Source organism: Bos mutus, chromosome 20 (genome assembly GCF_027580195.1).
Source record: "Bos mutus isolate GX-2022 chromosome 20, NWIPB_WYAK_1.1, whole genome shotgun sequence".
Taxonomy (NCBI): domain Eukaryota; kingdom Metazoa; phylum Chordata; class Mammalia; order Artiodactyla; family Bovidae; genus Bos; species Bos mutus.
In genome coordinates, this window is record NC_091636.1 from 62,912,405 (window position 1) to 62,934,024 (window position 21,620).

General features: G+C 42.0%; 1 protein-coding gene across 1 annotated transcript in view; it reads left to right on the forward strand.

Moving 5' to 3' along the window:
- The window catches only part of ATPSCKMT (ATP synthase c subunit lysine N-methyltransferase), a 118,359-nt gene extending 100,010 nt beyond the window's left edge, over nt 1–18,349 (forward strand). The window contains exon 5 of the mRNA XM_070357730.1: nt 18,326–18,349. Coding sequence (XP_070213831.1) covers nt 18,326–18,334 — 9 coding nt within the window. The 3' untranslated portion in view covers nt 18,335–18,349. The remainder of the gene's footprint in view (nt 1–18,325) is intronic.
- Nucleotides 18,350–21,620: the final 3,271 nt, after the last annotated feature.

Sequence of the window (21,620 nt, forward strand, 5' to 3'; positions counted from 1 at the left end):
TTTGCATGAAAACAAGCTGCACCGAATCAGAGGGAGGCAACACAGATTTTGAATGGCTTCATTTCCTTTGAGGCTTCTCATTTAGCACCAGAATTCTGATGATAACTCTTAGACACAACTACATGTCCCCATGGGCCAAGGAACAAGTCAGCGGTGGGCTTTAGGGGGCCTGTCTGTTCACACTCCACACTCTGCAGCTCCCCAGGATGCTCCAAGTGTCCTCATCCTAGAGCTGTCCTGTGGGCATCGCTGCATCAAAATATTTTCTTTCAAATTGAAAATCCCAGTAGCTCAGAATCACCCAGATGTAATGAACCAGGTGAAAATCTGATTTAATACCTGTCTGCAAACTGAGCACTGTGGGGAGGAAGGCAGGGGCTGGAAATTCCTTCAGGATGGAAAAGGAAGCCAGCGACCCAAGGCAGTCACTCATCTGGACAGCAAAGGACAGAGGGACGATACAGCCAAGGCAAGGATGTCACTCAGGATTTCAGGGGGTCCTCCTGGGGGGCTCTTAGCCCTGGAAATGAAGTTATAGAAACTGGAACAACCTTGCTGTCAATCCTAATGCCAAACATTTTTCCTTCCTCTTACCTTTGCCTCTATATGGGGTTGAATAGTGTCCCCCCTGCCACCCCAGTTCATATCCACCTGCAGCCTCAGAAGGTAACCTTATTTGGAAATAGAATTTTTTGCCGTTATAATTAGTTATGATGAGGTTATACTGGAGCAGGGCCGGAATATGAGTATCTAATGGCTGATCCTCATAAGAAGAGAAAGCGGGTGCTCAGATATGCAGGGAGAAGGTCATGTGATGACGGGGGCAGACACTGGCTGATGCATTTAAAAGCCAAGGGATGCTAAGTGCTGCTGACAGCATCATCAGATGCCAGGAAGGGGCAAAGAAGAATCTCTCCAGAATCTCTAGTCAGCTCACGACCCTGCTGGCACCTTCATTTTGGACTTCTGGCCTCCAGGACTGCAAGCAAAAAAAAAATTTCTGTTGTTTCCAGCCACCCAGGTGGTAATCATTCTTTTTGGTATCCCTCGGAAAACAATGGGGCTTCCCTGATGGCTTGGCAAGTAAAGAATCTACTACAATGCAGAGACACAGGAGATACAGATTTGGTCTCTGGTTTGGGAAGAGGAAATGGCAACCCGCTCCAGTATTCTTGCCTTAAAAATCCCACAGACAGAGGAGCCTGTGGGTTGCAAAAGAGTTGGACACAACTGAAGGACTAAGCACCCACACGCAGGAAAATAATGTGTGTGTGTTAGTCGCTCAGTCAGGTCCAACTCTTGTGACCTGTGGACTGTAGCCCACCAGGCTCCTCTGTCCATGGGGTAGCTATTTGGATATAGTTTAAAAGATCAGAAACTTCCTTTTCTTCTTGGGAAGCCAAGGGGAGGTCTTATTTGCACTCACAGGTGGGTTGTAGAGCTGATCACAGGCGGGTTGGGGATCAAGGCTGCTGAACTGTCAGGTCTGTTTCAGAGGTGGAAGATTGTTTTGTCTTTCTCTTGTTCGAGGGCTCGCTGGAGCTGAGACTCTGATGGCTTTTCAGTCATGTGAGAGAAGCAGCTACTCAAGTATTTAATGAGGTTCTTGGTTCCATAGCGAGTGCCATGGGGTTTCTCCTGGTTTCAGGAGAAGGCTAGATGGGCAGACATGTGTGAAGGGTGCCAAATAGAGGTGTGTGGTGCAGAGGTGAGTGAGTACTCTCCAAGTCAAGAGAGGGGGGCGTACCATCAGCTGGAGGAAGTCAGGATGGGCTAGAGGGCACAGGGCCTGGGGAGTCCCTGTGGAAGCCTGACTTGCCGGAACAGGTGTTGAAGAACTGTCTTAGTATCAGTTTGCCGACTCATTGGAAAAGACCCTAATTCTAGGAAAGACTGAGGACAGGAAGAGAAGGGGGCAACAGAGAATGAGATGGTTGGATGGCATCATCAACTCAATGGACATCAGTGTGAGCAAATTCGGGAGATGGTGAAGGACAGGGAAGCCAGGCGTGCTGCAGTCCATGGGGTCGCAAAGAGTCAGACACGACCGAGTGACTGAACAACAGCGGTTTGCTGGATGGGTCAGCTGAGGGGAAAGCTGGCAAATAAGAAGGAAGAGATATCCCCATGGGCATCTAGTGTCCCCAAGTTCTGTGCTGTGACAAAGCTCTGCCAGCTTCAAAAAACATCACCACCCAGATGGTCGTGGCTGCTGAAAGGCAAATGGGGCCCAGAACCTTGCTGCTTAGGGTTCTGAGTTCTGGTTCTCAGTCTACGGTTTCAGCAAGTCTCACTGACCTTTTGTGCCTTTCTTTCCTTCCTTAAAATAATAAATCACCCACTGTCACATCCAGTTTCAAGCAGCACATAAATGATCATAAAGCAGGCTGGAAATGTAAATTATCAAGAAATGATAAATGGTGGGTCCTAGGATGCTGCCAGCCTGGCAGTATCTTCTTTCTGCAAAGCTTTCCACTGGCCTTTCCTTGAATATTTAGACTACAAATAAGTTTCACTTTTTTTTTTTTTTTTTTTTGGTTGAACACAAGCTTGAGCTCCTCTGTACTGAAGTAAGGATCCTGGTTTGTTTTTCCTAGTCAATTGTCTTTCTTTTTTTTTCTTTGGTGAGAGGAGGGTGAATGTTAATTAATTATTTAAATTGGGGTATTGGGGGCAGGAGGAGAAGGGGACAACAGAGGATGAGATGGCTGGATGGCATCACTGACTCCATGGACGTGAGTCTCAGTGAACTCCGGGAGTTGGTGTTGGACAGGGAGGCCTGGCGTGCTGCCATTCATGGGGTCGCAAAGAGTCGGACACGACTGAGCGACTGATCTGATCTGATCTGATCTGATGGTTGCTTTACAGCGTTGTGTTAGTTTCTGCTGTACAATGAAGTGAATCAGCTACATGTGTACACGTATCTCTTCTCTCTGGGACCTATACCCTCTCCATTTCCTTTCTAGCTCCCTCTTTAAGGACAAATTTCCTACATCCTTGAGCCCCTTGGAAGTGACAAGGAGTGTAGCAGGGTTATATGCATATAAATTGCCATATTTTTCAGAATCAGACTCTGCAAAGCTTCTACAGTTTTTGAGAAGCTGCAGAGGTGTGGAAAGACAAATGTGAACCCCTGTGAGGCGGGGTCATGAATGGGGATTGTGCCATGGGTATCATCATAGGACTACCATCATGCTCATGGCTGGGTGCCTGATTTAATTTTGCTGTTGTCATTGATGATGGTGCTTTTATTTTTTCCTTTTTTAAAAAATTTATGTGAAATTCACTTAAGAAAGTTTTTTTGGGGGACAAGTTTTGCAAATGTTCAAATCAAACCAGATGAAGAATACCGTATTCTAATGTGATATCATTTTGTCAAAAATATATGCAAAATCAATACCTAATTTAAATTTTTTACATAAATTTAAATATTTAAACAACAATTTTATTTAAAGGAATATTATAGATTATGAAATGCAAACTGAAACTCCACACTAGGAAAAGTGTTTTTTTTTAAAGAAAAAAAATTCAACATTATTGCAACTATTTACTGTGAAATGTTTCTTATTTAAGTGAATTCACTACAAATGAATTTTATTGGAGTATAAAATGCACCCCTTTTAAATATACCTATTGATGACAAATAAATACAACTGATGGTTTTCCCAGGTGGCGCTAGTGGTAAAGAACCTGCCTACCAAAGCAGGAGATGTAAGAGATGTGGGTTCAGTCCCTGGGTGGGGAAGACCCCCTGGAGGAGGGCATGGCAATCCAGTCCAGTATTCTTGCCTGGAGAATCCCATGGACGGAGGAGCCTGGAGGGCTACCGTCACAGGGTCTCAAAGAGTCAGATGCAACTGAAGTATGAGCATGCGTGTGCATACATCTGATAATCACTACCACCAGCTTCCCAGGTGGCTCAGAGGTAAAGAATATTTTTGCCGATACAGGAGATGCAGGTTTGATCCGTGGATTGGGAAGATCCCCAGGAGAAGGACATGGCAACCCACTCCAGTATTCTTGCCTGGGAAATCCCATGGACAGAGGAGCCTGATGGGCTACGGTCCATGGGGTCATAAATTGTTGAACACGACTGAGCAACTAAACAACGATCCTCACTACCACAGTCAAGAGGAAGAGCACTCCACCACCCTCACCTGGAAGTTTTCATTGGCTTTGCAAACTGCTGCCCCTCTTGCCCCTGCCCCTTGGCTATCACTGTGGATTAAGTTTTAGAAGTGAATGATTTCATGGCATTTAGTATATTCACAATGCTATGCAGCCATCACCTTCATCTGGTTCCAAAACAATTTCAACACCCTAAAAGGGAACCTCGTACATTAAGTTGTGGCTCTTGTTCTCCCCTCCTGTACCCTCCAGCACCCACCAATCTGCTTCCTTTCTCCATGGATTTTCACCTTCTGGACATTTCATGCAATTGGAATCAGACATCCCTTTGTGCCAGTCTTCCTTCTCTCAGTATAGCAATTTTGGCTTTTATCTGTGTTGTATCAGCACAGATGTAGCTTGGACATATTACAGGTTTGGTTCTGGACCACCGTAATAAAGTGAATACTGCAATAAGATGAGTTGCATGATTTTTTTGGTGTCTCAGTGTGTGTAAAAGGTATGTTTACACTATACAGTAGTCTATTAAGTGTGCAATAGTGTTATGTCTAAAAGAATCAAGGCTCATACCTTAACTAAGAAAAACTTTATTGTCAAAAAATGTTCCCGCCTTGGTGACCAGGCTCCATCTGTGAGGGAAGCGTTGGATTTGCTGTTGCAGGTTAGGTATGCCCTGTGGACCCATCTGCACAGACAGGAGGTGGGGTCTGTGAACAATTGGCATCCCCTTCTTGAAACACATGGTTAGAGTGGACGGGGGGAGGGGAGAGTGGACATTTACTGAATGAAGAAAGGACACGTGGAGGAGTGATGGGAAGACTAACAAACGCCCATCAAAGAGTTGGCGGGGCGCGTCATCCAACTGTACCTCCAGGCCCCAGACCATCTAACATAGGAGTCTTCTTAGAGTACCTACTGTGAGAAGGAAAAATGGGAAGTTGATTGTATTAATACATAGGGAATGTCCCAACCTTTGGAAATTTGCTTAATAGTATTTCTGTTTTCTATGAAATTGACCTGTAAATTTCCTTCAGATCAGTTCGGTCGCTCAGTAGTGTCTGACTCTTTGCGACCCCATGGACTGCAGCACGCAGGGCTTCCCTGTCCATCGCCAACACCTGGAGCTTGCTCAAACTCATGTCCATTGAGCTAGTGATGCCATCCAACCATCTCATCCTCTGTCATCCCCTTTTCCTCCTGCCTTTCATCTTTCCAGCATCAGGGTGTTTTCCAGTGACTCAGTTCTTCACATCAGGTAGCCAAAGTATTGGAGTTTCAGCTTCAGCATCAGTCCTTCCAAAAAATATTCAGGACTGATTTCCTTTAGGATTGACTGGTTGGATCTCCTTGCAGTCCAAGGGACTCTCAAGAGTCTTCTCCAGCACCACAGTTCAAAAGCATCAATTCTTTGGCACTCAGCTTTCTTTATAGTCCAACTCTCACATCCATACATGACTACTGGAAAAACCATAGCTTCGGCTAGATGGACCTTTGTCAGTAAAGTAATGTCTCTGATTTTTAATATGCTGTCTAGGTTGGTCATAGCTTTTCTTCCAAGGAGCAAGCATCTTTTAATTTCATGGCTGCAGTCACCATCTGCAGTGATTTTGGAGCCTCCAAGAATAAAGTCTGTCACTGTTTCCATCGTTTCCCCATCTATTTGCCATGAAATCATGGGACCAGATGCCATGATCTTAGTTTTCTGAATGTTGAGTTTTAAACCAGCCTTTTCACTCTCCTATTTCACTTTCATCAAGAGGCTCATTAGTTCCTCTTCACTTTCACCATAAGTGTCATCTGCATATCTGAGATTATTGATATTTCTCTGTGCAATTTTGATTCCAGCTTGGGCTTCATCCAGCTGGCATTTCACATGATGTACTCTGTATGTAAATTAAATAAGCAGGGTGACAATATAAAGACTTGTTGTACTCCTTTCCTGATTTAGAACCAGTCTGTTGTTCCATGTCCAGTTCTAACTGTTGCTTCTTGATCTGCATGCAGATTTCTCAGGAGGCAGGTAAGGTGGTCTGGTATTCCCATCTCTTTCAGATTTTTCCACAGTTTGTTGTGATCCACGTAGTCAAAGGCTTTGGTGTAGTCAATAAAGCAGAAGTAGATGTTTTTCTGGAACTCTTTTGCTTTTTTGATGATCCAGCAAATGCTGGCAATTTGATCTCTGGTTCCTTTGCCTTTTCTAAATCCAGCTTGAACATCTGGAAGTTCTTGGTTCATGTACTGTTGAAGCCTGGCTTAGAGAATTTTGAGCATTACTTTGCTAGTGTGTGAGATAAGTGCAATTGTGCTGTAGTTTGAGCATTCTTTGACATTTCCTCTCTTTGAGATTGAAATGAAAACTGACCTTTTCCAGTCGTGTGGCCGCTGCTGAATTTTCCAAATTTGCTGGCATATTGCATGCAGCACTTTCACAGCATCATCTTTTAGGATTTGAAATAGCTCTGCTGTAATTCCATCATCTCCACTAGCTTTGTTTGTAGCAATGCTTCCTAAGGCCCACTTGACTTTGCACTCCAGGATGTTTGGCTCTAGGTGAGTGATCACACCATTGTGGTTATCTGGGTAATAAAGATCTTTTTTCATGTGAATGTCCTTAGCTTACCTTATGTTGTAGCAGTGCTTCATAACCTCTTTTCACATCATGGTATGTGCAGAAAATGACAGCATTTGTACCAACACTGGGGTAACTAGAGGCTGCTGCCCATGGCCAGAGGTGAGGGATCTGGACTCAGTCCTGGGACTGGGGAAACCAGATCCCACAATCATCTTTAATCCATTTGCCAAAAGCCACTGAGCTATGGTGCCCCACTTGGGAAGCTCTCTTTTCAGGGGTTGTTTCAGGATAAAATCTGTATATTTATTAAGTTGTATCAATATTATTTATCAGTCAGACAGTCATGCACATAGTCAATGTCTGTACCATTAAGCAAAAAGTCCTTATCTTGAAGGAAAACGGTAACCTGCTTGTTCAAGGAAGTGTAGTGACTTCACCGACATTTCGTGCTAATTTTTTAGATTTGTCCTTCATCCAAATGTAAAATCCCCTATTGCCTTATTTTCCCCTGAGTTGAGTTCATCCAAGCAAGAGTTAAGCTATAATGGAGAGTGTCTCCTCCTTGCTTTGGCCACTTATTGCTTCTAGATGGCTTATTATATGAAAAATGTTGCCCATCCATGTGACGCTCACCGCAGAAGTGGAGATGGTTCCTGTGGTTAGGTGTAGTATCTATTCATTGGTTTATAGATCCAGGAGACCACAGAGAGTTCCATGAAACCACGTGATTCGGGAGGCCTGGAGTTTGTATGATAAATCAGAACTAACTGGAGAAGGTCCTGGACTGTTATCTATGCTGCAGAGAACACTTCCTCTGTGGAAAGCGCACAGTAGATCTCCTTAGCAATCATATTTGTTTTTGTGGAGGTAGAGGTGGAAAAGGACGGGGTTTCGGCGTCAACACCATGGATCCCCACTTCTACAAAGTGAGCTACATCCTGGGAGCAGGACAGGCTTTGGTCTTGTGAAGTCTTGGATAAAGTTAGCTTATTGGGGAAGTGGGAGGACCAAAGGAATAATCACTAAATGTCAAAACTACCCATCTTCCCAAACCAAGGAGCAGGAATCATCAGATGCTCCTCAGGAGAGTCATGACGATAGGGTAGAAGGAGTGAGGAATAAAACAGCAAAGACTTGGGGAAAGGCTACATGCCTTGAAATAAAATAAAAGGCAAACTAAAAAAAGCAAGAGGTAGCTCCTTGTTCTCATCTCCTAATGTCCCCCAGTATTGGGAAGTGTCTTTGGAGCCTGTTGAGGACCCAAGGAATGTTTGCTGAATGAATAAATAAATGAACCCAAACATTCCTCTCCACTGCTTGTCCACAACCTGGAAAAACATCTCCCAAAGCAGAGGCTAAAAATCTAAATAGATTCAAGTTCAAGAACAAAAGTGAGTATTAGAAATGTGAAATACTTTAAAACTTGAGAAAAAGACAATGTTTAAATCAAAAGTCACACAACATTATTAATCAGCTATACTCTAATATAAGTTAAAAATTAAAAAAATCAAAAGTAATTTAGTAACAACTTGGTGAAGTAGTGGAATGATCAACAGGTTGGGAATCAGGAAGCCTGGGTTCTGCATGACATATTTTTTCAATTTGATACATGCCATGACAAGGTGTTTTTGATCACTAGGGAAGGGGAAGAATATTCAATAAATGTTGTGGGGAAAAGTGGTAAGGAAATAGGAAGAATATCGCCATAGGACAAGTCATACCACACAACTGAGTAAATTCCAGTTTTAAAAATCAAGTGAAAAGTGATAAAAGTAGCAAGCTGAAGTAAATAGTATTGCGTACTTATTGAGCTCCTCAGTTCAGTTCAGTTCAGTCTCTCAGTCATGTCTGACTCTTTACGACCCCATGGACTGCAGCACACCAGGCCTCCCTGATCATCACCAACTCCTGGAGCTTACTCAACTTCACGTCCATCGAGTCAGTGATGTCATCCAACCATCTCATCCCCTGTTGTCCCCTTTTTCTCCTGCCTTCAATCCTTCTCAGAATCAGGGTCTTTTCTGGTCAGTCAGTTCTTTGCATCAGGTGGCCAAAGTATTGGAGTTTCAGCTTCAGCATCAGTCCTTCCAATGAATATTCAGGACTGATCTCCTTTAGGATGGACTGGTTGGATCTCCTTACAGTCCAAGAGACTCTCAAGAGTCTTCTCCAACACCACAATTCAAAAGCATGCATTCTTCAGTGCTCCTAGTGGAAGGAAATTTTTGTTGAAACTTTTGGGATTAGTGTTGGTTTTAAGAGCTCTAAAATATTATTTTCTTATTTTTGTTCAAACGTTTGTTTGGATTTGTGAGGAAATTGTATTTGTAAGATAAACTGAGAAATACACAGGCAATATGCAGACTAGCACCTATTTTGACTAGATTCTCATAAGGCCAGTGCCGCCAGGATCCAGTGGTGGGTCCCTTTCCAGATTCTTTTGATATAAAATGTGTTACACTTTATAAATGACTATGAGCCTTGTAGTTTTCATTCAACGCGGTGCCTTGGAGCGCTATCCATTTTAGTACCGATCGATCTGTTGCTTTCTTTCTAACTGCTCCACTCAGGATATGAAGACAAATAGGGCAGCACCTCGAAAGTCCTGAGGGAAAGTGACTTTGCACTAGAATAACAGTGGAATTCTATGCCAAAAGGAGGCATTTTCAGATGTGCAAGAACAGAGTGTGCTTTCCAGCGTTACTAAAGGGTGCGCTCCAAGAGGGAGAAGCAAGCAAGCAACAAAGCAGGAGGAAACGGAGTCCCCCAGACACTTAATATTCCTTGTTGTTGTTGTTTAGTCACTAAGTTCTGTCCGACCTCCTGGACTCTAGCATGCTGGTCTCCTCCGTGCTTGGGATTCCCCAGGCAAGAATAAGGGGATCTTCCCGACCCAGGGATCGAACCTGAGTCTCCTATGTCTCCTGTATTGCGGGTGGGTTCTTTACCACTAGCACCACCTGGGAAGCCCCAGAATAGTGAATGACAGAGAAACCAGGAAGTCGATGTGATAATTCAAGTAAGAAATGCTGAAGCCTTAACTCAGACCAACCTTTCAGGCAAGAAGTACTGGAGTGGGTAGCCATCTCCTTCTCCAGGGGATCTTCCCAACCAGGGATGGAAACCTCATCCACTATGTCTTCTGTACTGCAGGCTGATTCTTTACCCACTGAGCCATTGGGGAAACCCACATTGTTCCTTAGCCCTCTCGTTATATCGTTACTGCTCTGTCTGTCTCCATCTCTCTCTCTCTCTGCTTTTCATATTTCCCATTTCCTCTCCTCTTTAGAACCCTCGTTCCTCATCTGAAAGTGTGTGAAGTCACTCGCTTGTGTCTGACTCTTTGCGACCTCATGGACTGGAGCCCACCAGGCTTCTCTGTCCATGGGATTTTCCAGGCAAGAATACTGGAGTGGGTTGCCATTTCCTTCTCCAGGGGATCTTCCTGACCCAGGGATCGAACCTGGGTCTCCCACACTGCAGACACTTTACCATCTGAGCCACCGGGGAAGCCCCTACAAAGCCGCCTCGCTTTATTATACCAGGCAATCCAGTCCTCTCTTTATCTCCCTGGCCTGCCCTGGTTTCTCCCCGGAAGCTTTCGCTTGACTTTCCCGATTTGTCAAGTCCCTCTATTGGAAATTCTTCCTCTTCCCTGCTGTACTGCAGGGTCATTTAACATTGTGCAGACATTTAAGTCCAAGCACTACTATAAAAAATGACTCAGCTACCAGAAGCTCTTCTCTGAGCAAAACTGGCTTGCAGATTTATTTTCTCTATTGTTTTTCTGTCTTCTAACTTATTATTTTCTACTTTTTTCTTAAATAATTCTTTATTTAACTTCCCTTTAGCTTGCTTTGCGTCCCTCCACCTTTGTGAATTGGGCACTTAATCCATTAGTTTCCTTCCCTTTGTTTTTCTTCTTCTCTTTTAATGGATAGAATGTAAGTGTTTTCTGCTAAGTTTGCTTAGCTCTTTCCTATGGATTTTTACCTCTGACCATTTCATTATTGTTTTCCAGATGTTATGTATTTCAGTTTGTCCACTTTCTTTGACTCAAAGGGAACTTAAGAGTATTTTTTTTTCCCTTCTAGGTGGAGAGATTTTGTGTGTTTTGATTTGATTTTCAGTTTCTGGCTTTCTTTCACTGTGATCATAGAAAGTTTTCTTCCCTGTTTTTGTTTTCTGGAGATTTTGTTTTTGGCATGAGTCCAGTTTTTATGATAATTTCATGGGCAATTCAATTGAAGGTGTTTTCTTTATTTTCAGAGTGTATGTGTGAATATATTTGTGTATACACAAAAGCTTCCCTGATAGCTCAGTTGGTAAAGAATCCACCTGCAATGCAGGAGACCCTGGTTCGGTTCCTGGGTCAGAAAGATCCGCTGGAGAAGGGATTGGCTACCCACTCCAGTATTCTTGGGCTTCCCTGGTGGTTTAGCTGGTAAATAATCCGCTTGCAATGTGGGAGACCTGGGTTTAATCCCTGGGTTTGGAAGATCCCCTGGAGAAGGAAAAGGCTACGCCTGGAGAATTCCATGGACTGTATAGTCCAAGGGATTGCAAAGAGTCGGACATGACTGAGCGACTTTCACTTTCTGGGCTTCCCTTATAGCTCAGTTGGTTAAGAATCTGCCTGTAATGCAGGAGACCCCAGTTCAATTCCTGGGTTGGGAAGATCCCCCGGGGAAGGCATAGGCTACCCACTCCAGTATTCTTGGACTTCCCTTGTGGCTCAGCTGGTAAAGAATCTGCCTGCAATGTGGGAGACCTGGGCTCGATCTCTGGGTTGGAAAGATCCTCTGGAGAAGGGAAAGACTACCCACTCCGGTATTCTGGCCTGGAGAATTCCATGGATTGTATAGTCCATGGGACTGCAAAGAGTCATACACGACTGAGCGACTTTCACTTTTCAAACCAAACTTATTTATTAATGATTTACTTAATTACTTTACTAATTATACTATTTTGGTCTTTGGTAATTTATTTATTTACTTGTCCTTTTATGTATCAAGGACAGATGGGTGTGCTTAGGGCTGTTACACCTGTACTGTGAAATTGTACCATTGTGCTCATTTTTGTCTTTTTATAAATACAAAATGGTGGTCTTGTGCTATTAAGGTCACAACTCTTGTTTTTGGTTTGTTTGTTTGTTTGTACTCGAGTTTTGGAAACATTTTATTCAAAAGTCAAAAGACTTCCCAGTCTTTATAAAGTATTTTGTTTTTGGAATGGCTCTTGTGTACAGCCTAGAATTGGGTCTTGCTTTTGGTATCTGGTTGCTTCCCCTCCCCGCTCCCTTTCCCCTCCCTCCCCCTGCCCCCTCCCTCTCTCCCTTCCTTCCATTCATCATAGATGAGTTAAGCTTGTTTACCTCTATTAATCGGACTTCCCTGGTAGTTCAGATGGTAAAGAATATACCTGTAATGCAGGAGTCCTGGGTTCGATCCCTGGGTTGGGAAGATCCCCTGGAGAAGGAAATGGCAACCCACTCCAGTATTCTGGCCTGGAGAATCCCATGGACAGAGGAGCCTGGTGGGCTACAGTCCATGGAGTAGCAAAGAATTGGGCACGATGGGGTGACTGCATATACACACACATACCCAGTTTTGGTCAGTCACACCCGTCTATCTTAGTATTTATCCTTGTAAGGAGATATGTTTATATTTCTACCACTTGACTTGTCAGCTGTGATGCCTTTGCTGTCTTTTGGCTGTTTTAAATGAGGTGATTGACAAACTTACTGTGCCTTTTACCTTCTCATCGCCTGCGGCCTAGTCTTGTTTTTGTGTCATCCCTACACAGTGGTGGCATATGGCGTCTACTTCTGCTCTGTGACCCCAGCCTACACATTTGCTTTAGTCTTATTTTACAGTTAAATAAATCCAACGCCACTGCTAGGCTCTTTGTCTGTGGTTTTCCTGGTCTTCGTCGGATGGGCAGAAGTTCATCCTCTAGCAACTTTCTCGAAAAGGGCTCATGATAATAATATTCCATAACTTCTTGCAATTAAACACAAACCTACCCTTTATACCCAAAGGACAGGTTGAACTTTCTGTATGAGTATCTTATAAATGCTGGTCCATTGTCTTTGGGTTTAATGGTGAATAAATCTGAAGCCAGACAGATTTTTTTGTCTGGATTTTTTTTTTCTTCTTTTAAACTCCAAAAGTTTTACTATGATTGAGCTGTAGTATTAACCACACTAGGTCAACTATTTTTTTCCCTGGTACCCTTTTGATTTTGCAGATTACATTATTCTTTTTAGATTTCATGAGCATTTTGTGGACTATATCATTAAATATTCACTTTTTAATCATTGCTTTGGGTTTTTTCAGGATTCAATTCTGTATATGATTATTCTCCTTTACCTATCTTTCAGATATATTATTTTTTTCTTTAATAAGAGCAGAAAAAGCTTTTCTCTAATTTTGTTTTCTAATGCTCATGTTTCTCATGATTATTCTTTATGTTTCTTATTGAGTTTCTAGAGTATCTAAACTCATTTCTGTTCCTTTCAGTATTTTTTCTTTATTCTTTTTTGGAGCATACTAGCTAGTGTTTTATTTCTTTCTGTTGAATACTCACATCTTTTTTAGGTTCCTGTGTTTCTGATCTTCCTTTGTAGAGACCAGAAATCATCCCCAAAAGAAGAAATGCAAAAAGGCAAAATGGCTGTCTGAGGAGGGCTTACATATAGCTGAGAAAAGAAGAGAAGCAAAAGGCAAAGGAGAAAAGGAAAGATATATTCATTTGAATGCAAAGTTCCAAAGAAGAGCAAGGAGAGATAAGAAAGCCTTCCTAAGTGATCTTGCAAAGAAATAGAGGAAAACAATAGAATGAGAAAGAAAATTCAAGAAAATTAGATACCAAGGGAAAATTTCATGCAAAGATGGGCACAATAAAGGACAGAAATGGTATGGATCTAACAGAAGCAGAAGGTATTAAGAAGAAGTGGCAAGAATACACAGAAGAACAATGCAAAAAAGATCTTCATGACCCAGATAACCATCATGGTGCGATCACTCACCTAGAGCCAGACATCCTGGAATGCAAAGTCAAGTGGGCCTTAGGAAACATCACAACGAACAAAGTTAGTGGAGGTGCTGGAATTCCAGTTGAGCTATTTCAAATCCTAAAAGATGATGCTATGAAAGTGCTGCACTCAATATGCCAGCAAATTTGGAAAACTCAGCAGTGAATACAGGACTGGAAAAGGTCAATTTTCATCCCAATCCCAAAGAAAGGCAATGCTAAGGAACGTTCAGACTACCATAAAATTGCACTCATCTCACATGCTGGCAAAGCAATGCTCAAAATTCTCCAAGCAAGGCTTCAACAGTACATGAACCTTGAAGTTCCAGATGTTCAAGCAGGATTTAGAAAAGGCAGAGGACCCAGAGATCAAATTGCCAACATCTGTTGGGTCATAGAAAAAGCAAGAGAATTCTAAAAACATCTAGTTCTGCTTCATTGTCTATGCTGAAGCCTTTGACTGTGTGGATCACAATAAACTGTGGAAAAATCTGAAAGAGATGGGAATACCAGACCACCTTACCTGCCTCCTGAGAAATCTGTATGTAGGTCAAGAAGCAACATTTAGAACCGGACATGGAACAATGAACGGGTTCCAAATTGGGAAAGGAGTATGTCAAGACTGTATATTGTCACCCTGCTTATTTAACTTAAATGCAGAGTACATCATGTGATGTAGCATATGGATGAAGCATAAGCTGGAATCAAGATTGCATGGAGGAATATCAGTAATCTCAGATGTGCAGATGATTACCACCCTTATGGCAGAAAGCAAAAAGGAACTAAAGAGCCTCTTGATGAAAGTGAAAGAGGAGAGTGAAAAAGCTGGCTTAAATCTCAACATTCAAAAAATGAAGATCATGGCATCTGGTCCCATGACTTCATGGCAAATAGATGAGGAAACAATGGAAACAATGAGAGACTATTTTCTTGGGTTCCAAAATCACTGCAGATGGTGACCGCAGCCATGAAATTAAAAGAAGCTTGCTCTTTGGAAGAAAAGCTATGACCAACCTAGACAGCCTCTTAAAAAAGAAGAGATGCTACTTTACTGACAAAGGTCCATCTAGTCAAAGCTATGGTTTTTCCAGTAGTCATGTATAAATGTGAGAGTTGGACCATAAAAAAGCTGAGCACCAAAGAATTGATGCTTTTGAACTGTGGTGTTGGACAAGACTCTTGAGAGTCCCTTGGACTGCAAGGAGATCCAACCAGTTCATTCTAAAGGAAATCAGTCCTGAATAGACATTGGAAGGACTGGTGCTGAAGCTGAAACTTCAATACTTTGGCCACCTGATGCGAAGAACTGAATCACTTCAAAAGGCCCTGATGCTGGAAAAGATTGAAGGTGGGAGGAGACGGGGATGACAGAGGTTGAGATGGTTGAATGGCATCACTGACTCAATGGACATGAGTTTGGGTAAACTCTGGGAGTTGGTGATGGACAGGGAGGCCTGGTGTGCTGCAGTTCATAGGGTCGCAAAGAGTCGGACACGACTGAGCGACTGAACTGAACTGACTGCCCACCTCCGCATCTTTCACAACTGCTGTGGATGAGGGACATGCCCATTATAGTGAGGTATCAATCCTTTCTGCTCAGGAGGTGTGTCCTGGTGGCATTTTCTGAGTCCTGGCTGCACCCTGTCCCCTGTCCATTCTCTGTGCTTTTCCTTTTCCTTCCTCTCTGCAACTTCTGCTCAGTTTCAACTGCATTTGCCAGTGTTTACACATATTTTAAAGTTCATTGATTATATTGTTCTTCAAATTTCACTGAAAATGAAGTTTATGCATTGTCTTGGTAATGCTGCTTGTTGTTTTATGATTTTGAGGAGGAAACAGAGTTGCAGACTTAATCATGCTTACACTTGAAGTCCATCTATGTTTTCTTAAATCTTTATGAGTTCATTTTGACATACAGCTAAGCCATCAGACATTTTTTTGTGTGTATGTGAACTTGAGGTCTGATATATTTCTTTTCTAGTTGTTCTAATTTGTTTTGTATTGAATAATCTGATCTTTATTCCTTGTTTTGAAATGGTATATTTATCATAGGCTACAATCTTGTATTTACTCCTTGTGGAATGTATTATTATGTCTATTCCTTCAGTTACTGTTACCACAGATTTTTAATACTGAATATTTATAATCTGCTTTTTTATGTCTACCTTTCAGAATCTATTTGCTATTTTGCTATTCTTCTAGATTTACTCCAGTAAGGTACATTTTGAAACTCCAAAATGGGAATACAATATGTATTATATCTGTATTCATTGAAATATAGAATTCTTTCAATAGTAGAATAAGAATTTCTTTCTTTTGAAGCTAATATTATATAAATCATAGTTTGAGAAATGCTACTCTGATATTTTAACAGTAAGCAGCATGCAGGCTGTTGGTTAAAAAGAAATCATTTAAAAAGAAGTATGGGTCTACTCTTATGTTTTCCAAATTAAAAAAAAATCAGAAAGGAGGTTAAATTTGGCACCTATTGAGAAAGAATCATTTTCCTTCCTTGATCTGTTAATATAATGTATTATGTCCAGAATTTAGTTCTCACTAGGAAATATTTATACATTTCTATTGTAAATTATGTGTGTTTAGGGAATATTATTATTTTAATGTATTTCTAGATTTTATATAATAAGATTTCTGCATCTATGTTTGTGAGATTTGGTTTGCAGTTATCTTTGTCATGTCTCGATTTAATGTGATTCAGGCTTCTTAAAATGGAACACTTCTTCCTTTGCTGTTTTCCGAACCCGTTTAATCCCATAGACTTTATCAGTTGCTCAAGAGTTTGCAGTAGCCTGCTGGGGAAATCATGTATCCCTCTGTGTCCTTGCGGGGTGCTCTTTGACATAACATTCAATATCTTCTGCACTGCAGAAGTAACAATGGTGCCAGTCACTGAACTGCCGGGGTCAAGTGCTCCAATTCCAGTTATTGGAGGGTGTGAAGTGTCTTAATTTTTCTTGATTTCTCTGTCTTCATCTGAACAAACAGGCATAATGACAGGATCTACATCATAAAGTTGACGGGCAGATAAACTGAGGCAGTACCAACTGAGACAACCAATGAGTATCTGATACCAGCAAATGCTGGAGAAACATTAGCCCTGTTCTTATTATTGATCTGTTCAGATTTGCTGCCCTTTAAAGAGCAAAGTCTTCAGTACATAGACTATTTCTAGACAATTAACTATTTCATTGAGAGTTAAATGTTTATTACCATACTATCATTTATAGAATTTGCTTATGATTATCAGAAGTATTTTCTATATCTGTGGCTGTGATTTCTTTCTAACACTTAACAATATGTATTTGTGCTTTCTGCCTCATTTTTCTTGATTAGCTGTGTTTGGAGTTTGTTTTGTTGGTCTTCTCAAATATTGGATTTATTTATCAATGATATTGTTTTTCTGTCTTCTATTTCATTAATTTCTATTTTTACTGTTATATTTTTATTCTTGCTTTCTCTGTTTTGCTGTTCTTGATATTTTATTTTTCTAGTTTCTAGAGTACATTACTTACTTCATTGATTTCTATTCCTTTGTGTTTAGTAACAAAAACAGGTAAAGTTAGGAATTGCTCTCTAAGTGGTTAACAATTAATATAAACCTGCTGCTGCTGCTAAGTCACTTCAGTCATGTCCAACTCTGTGCGACCCCATAGATGGCAGCCCACCAGGCTCCCCCATCCCTGGGATTCTCCAGGCAAGAACACTGGAGTGGGTTGCCATTTCCTTCTCCAATGATGAAAGAGAAAAGTGAAAGCGAAGCCGCTCAGTTGTGTCCAACTCTCAGAGACCCCAGGGACTGCAGTACCAGGCTCCTCTGTCCATGGGATTTTTCTAGGCAAGAATACTGGAGTGGGGTGCCATTGCCTTCTCCATAATATAAGGCAGGGGTTGGTAAACCAAGGTTATGGGCCAAATCCAGCCTGTGGCCTGTTTTTGTAAATAAAGTTCTACTCGACACATCCACATCTGTTCATTTGTGTGTTGTGTATGACTGCTCACACTCCCATGGCAAAATTAAGTAGCTGTGTGTCTGTGTGTGACTTAGCACACACAGACATCCGTGGGTTTCCCTGGTGGTTCAGACATTAAGGAATCCACCTGCAATGCAGGGGACCCAGGTTCAATCCCTGGGTTGGAAAGATCCTCTGGAGAAGGGAATGGCAACCCACTCCAGTACTCTTGCCTGGAGAATTCCATGCACAGAGGAGCCTGGCCGGCTAAAGTCTGTGGGGTTGCAAAGAGTCAGACACGACTGAATGACTAACACTTGACTTGACACTTGATAGACAGCCATGGGCCACAAAACCTACAATATTTACTGTGTGGTCCTTTACAGAAAAAGTTTGCTGATCTCTAATATAGAGCAGTCTGTAGTCGTTGATATATAATTTTGTCGTTATTTTTATTTTTAAATAGTCTGTAATTATAGACCCCACATATTATCTAGGAAAGAGTCTTAAATTTCCATGTGGTTTGAATTCTCTTGTTTATACTTTTGTTAATTTCTACTTTTATTGCATTTGGCCAGAGAATATTGCCTATACAACTTACTTTTCCTTTTCTTTATTTTAGATTTACTGAGATTTCTTTTATGGCCTTGAAGTATGATCAAGTTTTGAAAATGTTTCAAAGATATGGAAAAAGGATGCATATTCTCTGTAGAAAACAAAATTTGATATTTGGTAACCTTATTCATTATGCTATTTGAATCCTAATTCTTTTGTCCATATGAAGATTAAAAACTCAAGATAAAGCTATGGTCGTGGTGTTTTGTTTCTTCTATTTCTGAGAGCCCTAGTTTGACTTTTTGTGTATGTTTGCTCAGTCATGTCCAACTCTTTGCAACCCCATGGACAGTAGCCCACCAGGCTCCTCTGTCTACTGGATTTTCCAGGCAAGAAGACTGGAGTGGGTTGCCATTTCCTTCTCCAGGGGATCTTCCTGACCCAGGGATTGAACCCATATTTTTGTGTCTCCTGTATTGGCGGGTGGTTCTTTACTACTGAGCCACCTGGGAAGCACTCTAGTTTGAGTTATTTTGATGCTAAGTTATTTATGAATATGCATGGTGCAAACATGGCAGAAGCATAGACTGAAAAGCACCAGCCTGCTGGAGCTTCGCTGCTCTGGGGACTCCCACCACCACGGCCATGTGACCATCCCTGGCTAGCCTGCTGGGTGAGGAGACACACGTGGCCCCCATCCCCACTGCTGCTGGTGGCCCTGCCCACAGTCAGCCAGCCCCAGTTGCAGCCCCTGGTGGCTGATCACAAATGCAGACTGAGCCCAGCTGAAACCATGAGAAGAACTGACCAGTTGAGCCCAACCCACATCACCAACTCAGAATGGTGGGTTCAACAAATAATCGCTGTTTTAGGCCACTATATTCTGGCATGGTTGGTCCCATAGCAAAGACTAACATGTCCTCTGGGGATTTTTATCTTCCTTTAAAATATAATAACTCTCTTTATCCAATGATAAATCTACCCATGTATTCTATTTTAGCCATACTGTTTGTTTTGCTTCCTTTTAATTACATATTTTTGTGGATATCTAAAGTGTACAATTTGGAAAACTCAGCAGTGGCCACAGGACTGGAAAAGGTCAGTTTTCATTCCAATCCCAAAGAAAGGCAATGCCAAAGAATGCTCAAATTACTGCACAATTGCACTCATCTCACATGCTAGAAAAGTAATGATCAAAATTCTCCAAGCCAGGCTTCAGCAATATGTGAACCATGAACTTCCAGATGTTCAAGCTGGTTTTAGAAAAGGCAGAGGAACCAGAGATCAAACTGCCAGCATCTACTGGATCATCGAAAAAGCAAAAGCAACCAGCAAAACATCTATTTCTGCTTTATTGACCATGCCAAAGCCTTTGTGTGGATCACAATAAACTGTGGAAAATTCCGAAAGAGATGGGAATACCAGATGGGAATACCTCTTGAAAAACCTATATGCAGGTCAGGAAACAACAGTTAGAACTGGACATGGAACAACAGACTGGTTCCAAATAGGAAAAGGAGTATGTCAAGGTTGTATATTGTCACCCTGCTGATTTAACTCCTATGCAGAGTACATCATGAGAAACGCTGGGCTGGAAGAAGCACAAGCTGGAATCAAGATTGCCAGGAGAAATATCAATAACCTCAGATATGCAGATGACACCACTCTTGTGGCAGAAAGTGAAGAGGAACTAAAAAGCCTCTTGATGAAAGTGAAAGAGGAGAGTGAAAAAGTTGGCTTAAAGCTCAACATTCAGAAAACTAAGATCAAGGCATCCAGTCCCATCATTTCATGGGAAATAGAAGTGGGAAACAGTGTCAGACTTTATTGTTCTGGGCTCCAAAATCACTGCAGATTGTGATTGCAGCCAGGAAATTAAAAGACGCTTACTCCTTGGAAGGAAAGTTATGACCAACCTAGACAGCATATTAAAAAGCAGAAACATTACTTTGCCAACAAAAGTCCGTCTAGTCAAGGCTATGGTTTTTCCAGTAGTCATGTATGGATGTGAGAATTGGACTGTAAAGAAAGCTGAGCACTGAAGAATTGATGTTTTTGAACTGTGGTGTTGGAGAAGACTCTTGAGAGTCCTTTGGACTGCAAGGAGATCCAACCAGTCCATTCTAAAGGAGATCAGTTCTGGGTGTCTATTGGAAGGACTGATGCTAAAGCTGAAACTCCAGTACTTTGGCCACCTAATGCGAAGAGTTGACTCATTGGAAAAGACTCTGATGCTGGGAGGGATTGGGGGCAGGAGGAGAAGGGGACGACAGAGGATGAGATGGTTGGATGGCATCACTGACTCGATGGACATGAGTTTGAGTGGACTCCAGGAGTTGGTGATGGACAGGGAGGCCTGGCGTGCTGCGATTCATGGGGTTGCAAAGAGTCGGACATGACTGAGTGACTGAACTGAACTGAAAGTGTACAAATGATGATTTGATATACATACGCATGGGGTTAGGGCTTCCCTAGTGGCTCAGACAGTAAAGAATCTGCCTGCAATGAGGGAGACCCAGGTTTGATCCCTGGGTTGGGAAGATCCCATGGAGAAGGGAATGGCACTGCACGCCAGAATTCTTGCCTCGGAAACCCCACGGACAGAGGAGCCTTGGGGGCTACAGTCCATAGGAGAGCAAAGAGTCAGACACGACTGAGTGACTAACATTTTCACTTTCATATACAGTGAAATCAAAATTACAATCAAGTTAATGAATATGCCATCTCCTCATGAAAGTTACCTCTACCTTCATTTTTTTGGTAATGATGTGCAGCAGAACTCTATGGTAGATAATCTCTGAGAGCCTTAGTCATATAATCACAGCTAACTGACTTCTGGCAACAACCAGTGAGTTTGGAGATGCGCCCCCAGCCTTGGTTTAGCCTGATGCAGACCTGAGCGGAGGACCTAGCTAGCCCATGCCAAGACTCCTGACCCATGGGGAGTGTGAGACAGTGTGTGTTGTTTTAAGCAACCATGCTTGTGACACTTGTTACACAGAAATAGAAAGCAATTATGCTTCCACATTTCTAAACAAAATGGCTTTTGTTTCCATTTATGGAACTGTTCAGTTTGGTTTCCTGTATCACTTCTTTCCCTGATGGATGAAGAGTAGCTCCCTCACAAGACTTGATTTCCTCCCTGCATTTCTACCCTGGTAGAGTCTTAAACAGTGCACTGCCCAGGCTACTTGATTTCATCATTGCCCCAAGAATGAGTCTTAACTGGGTTTAGTAGCTGAGGGCCTCCCCAGTTTTATCTTTTACTGGTTAGAGATGAGAAGCAGTTCTATTTTCTAATCTGCAAATCGTGAAATTTATGGCCTCTCCAAACTCTCTTTTGATTCTGCTGCAAAATGGCC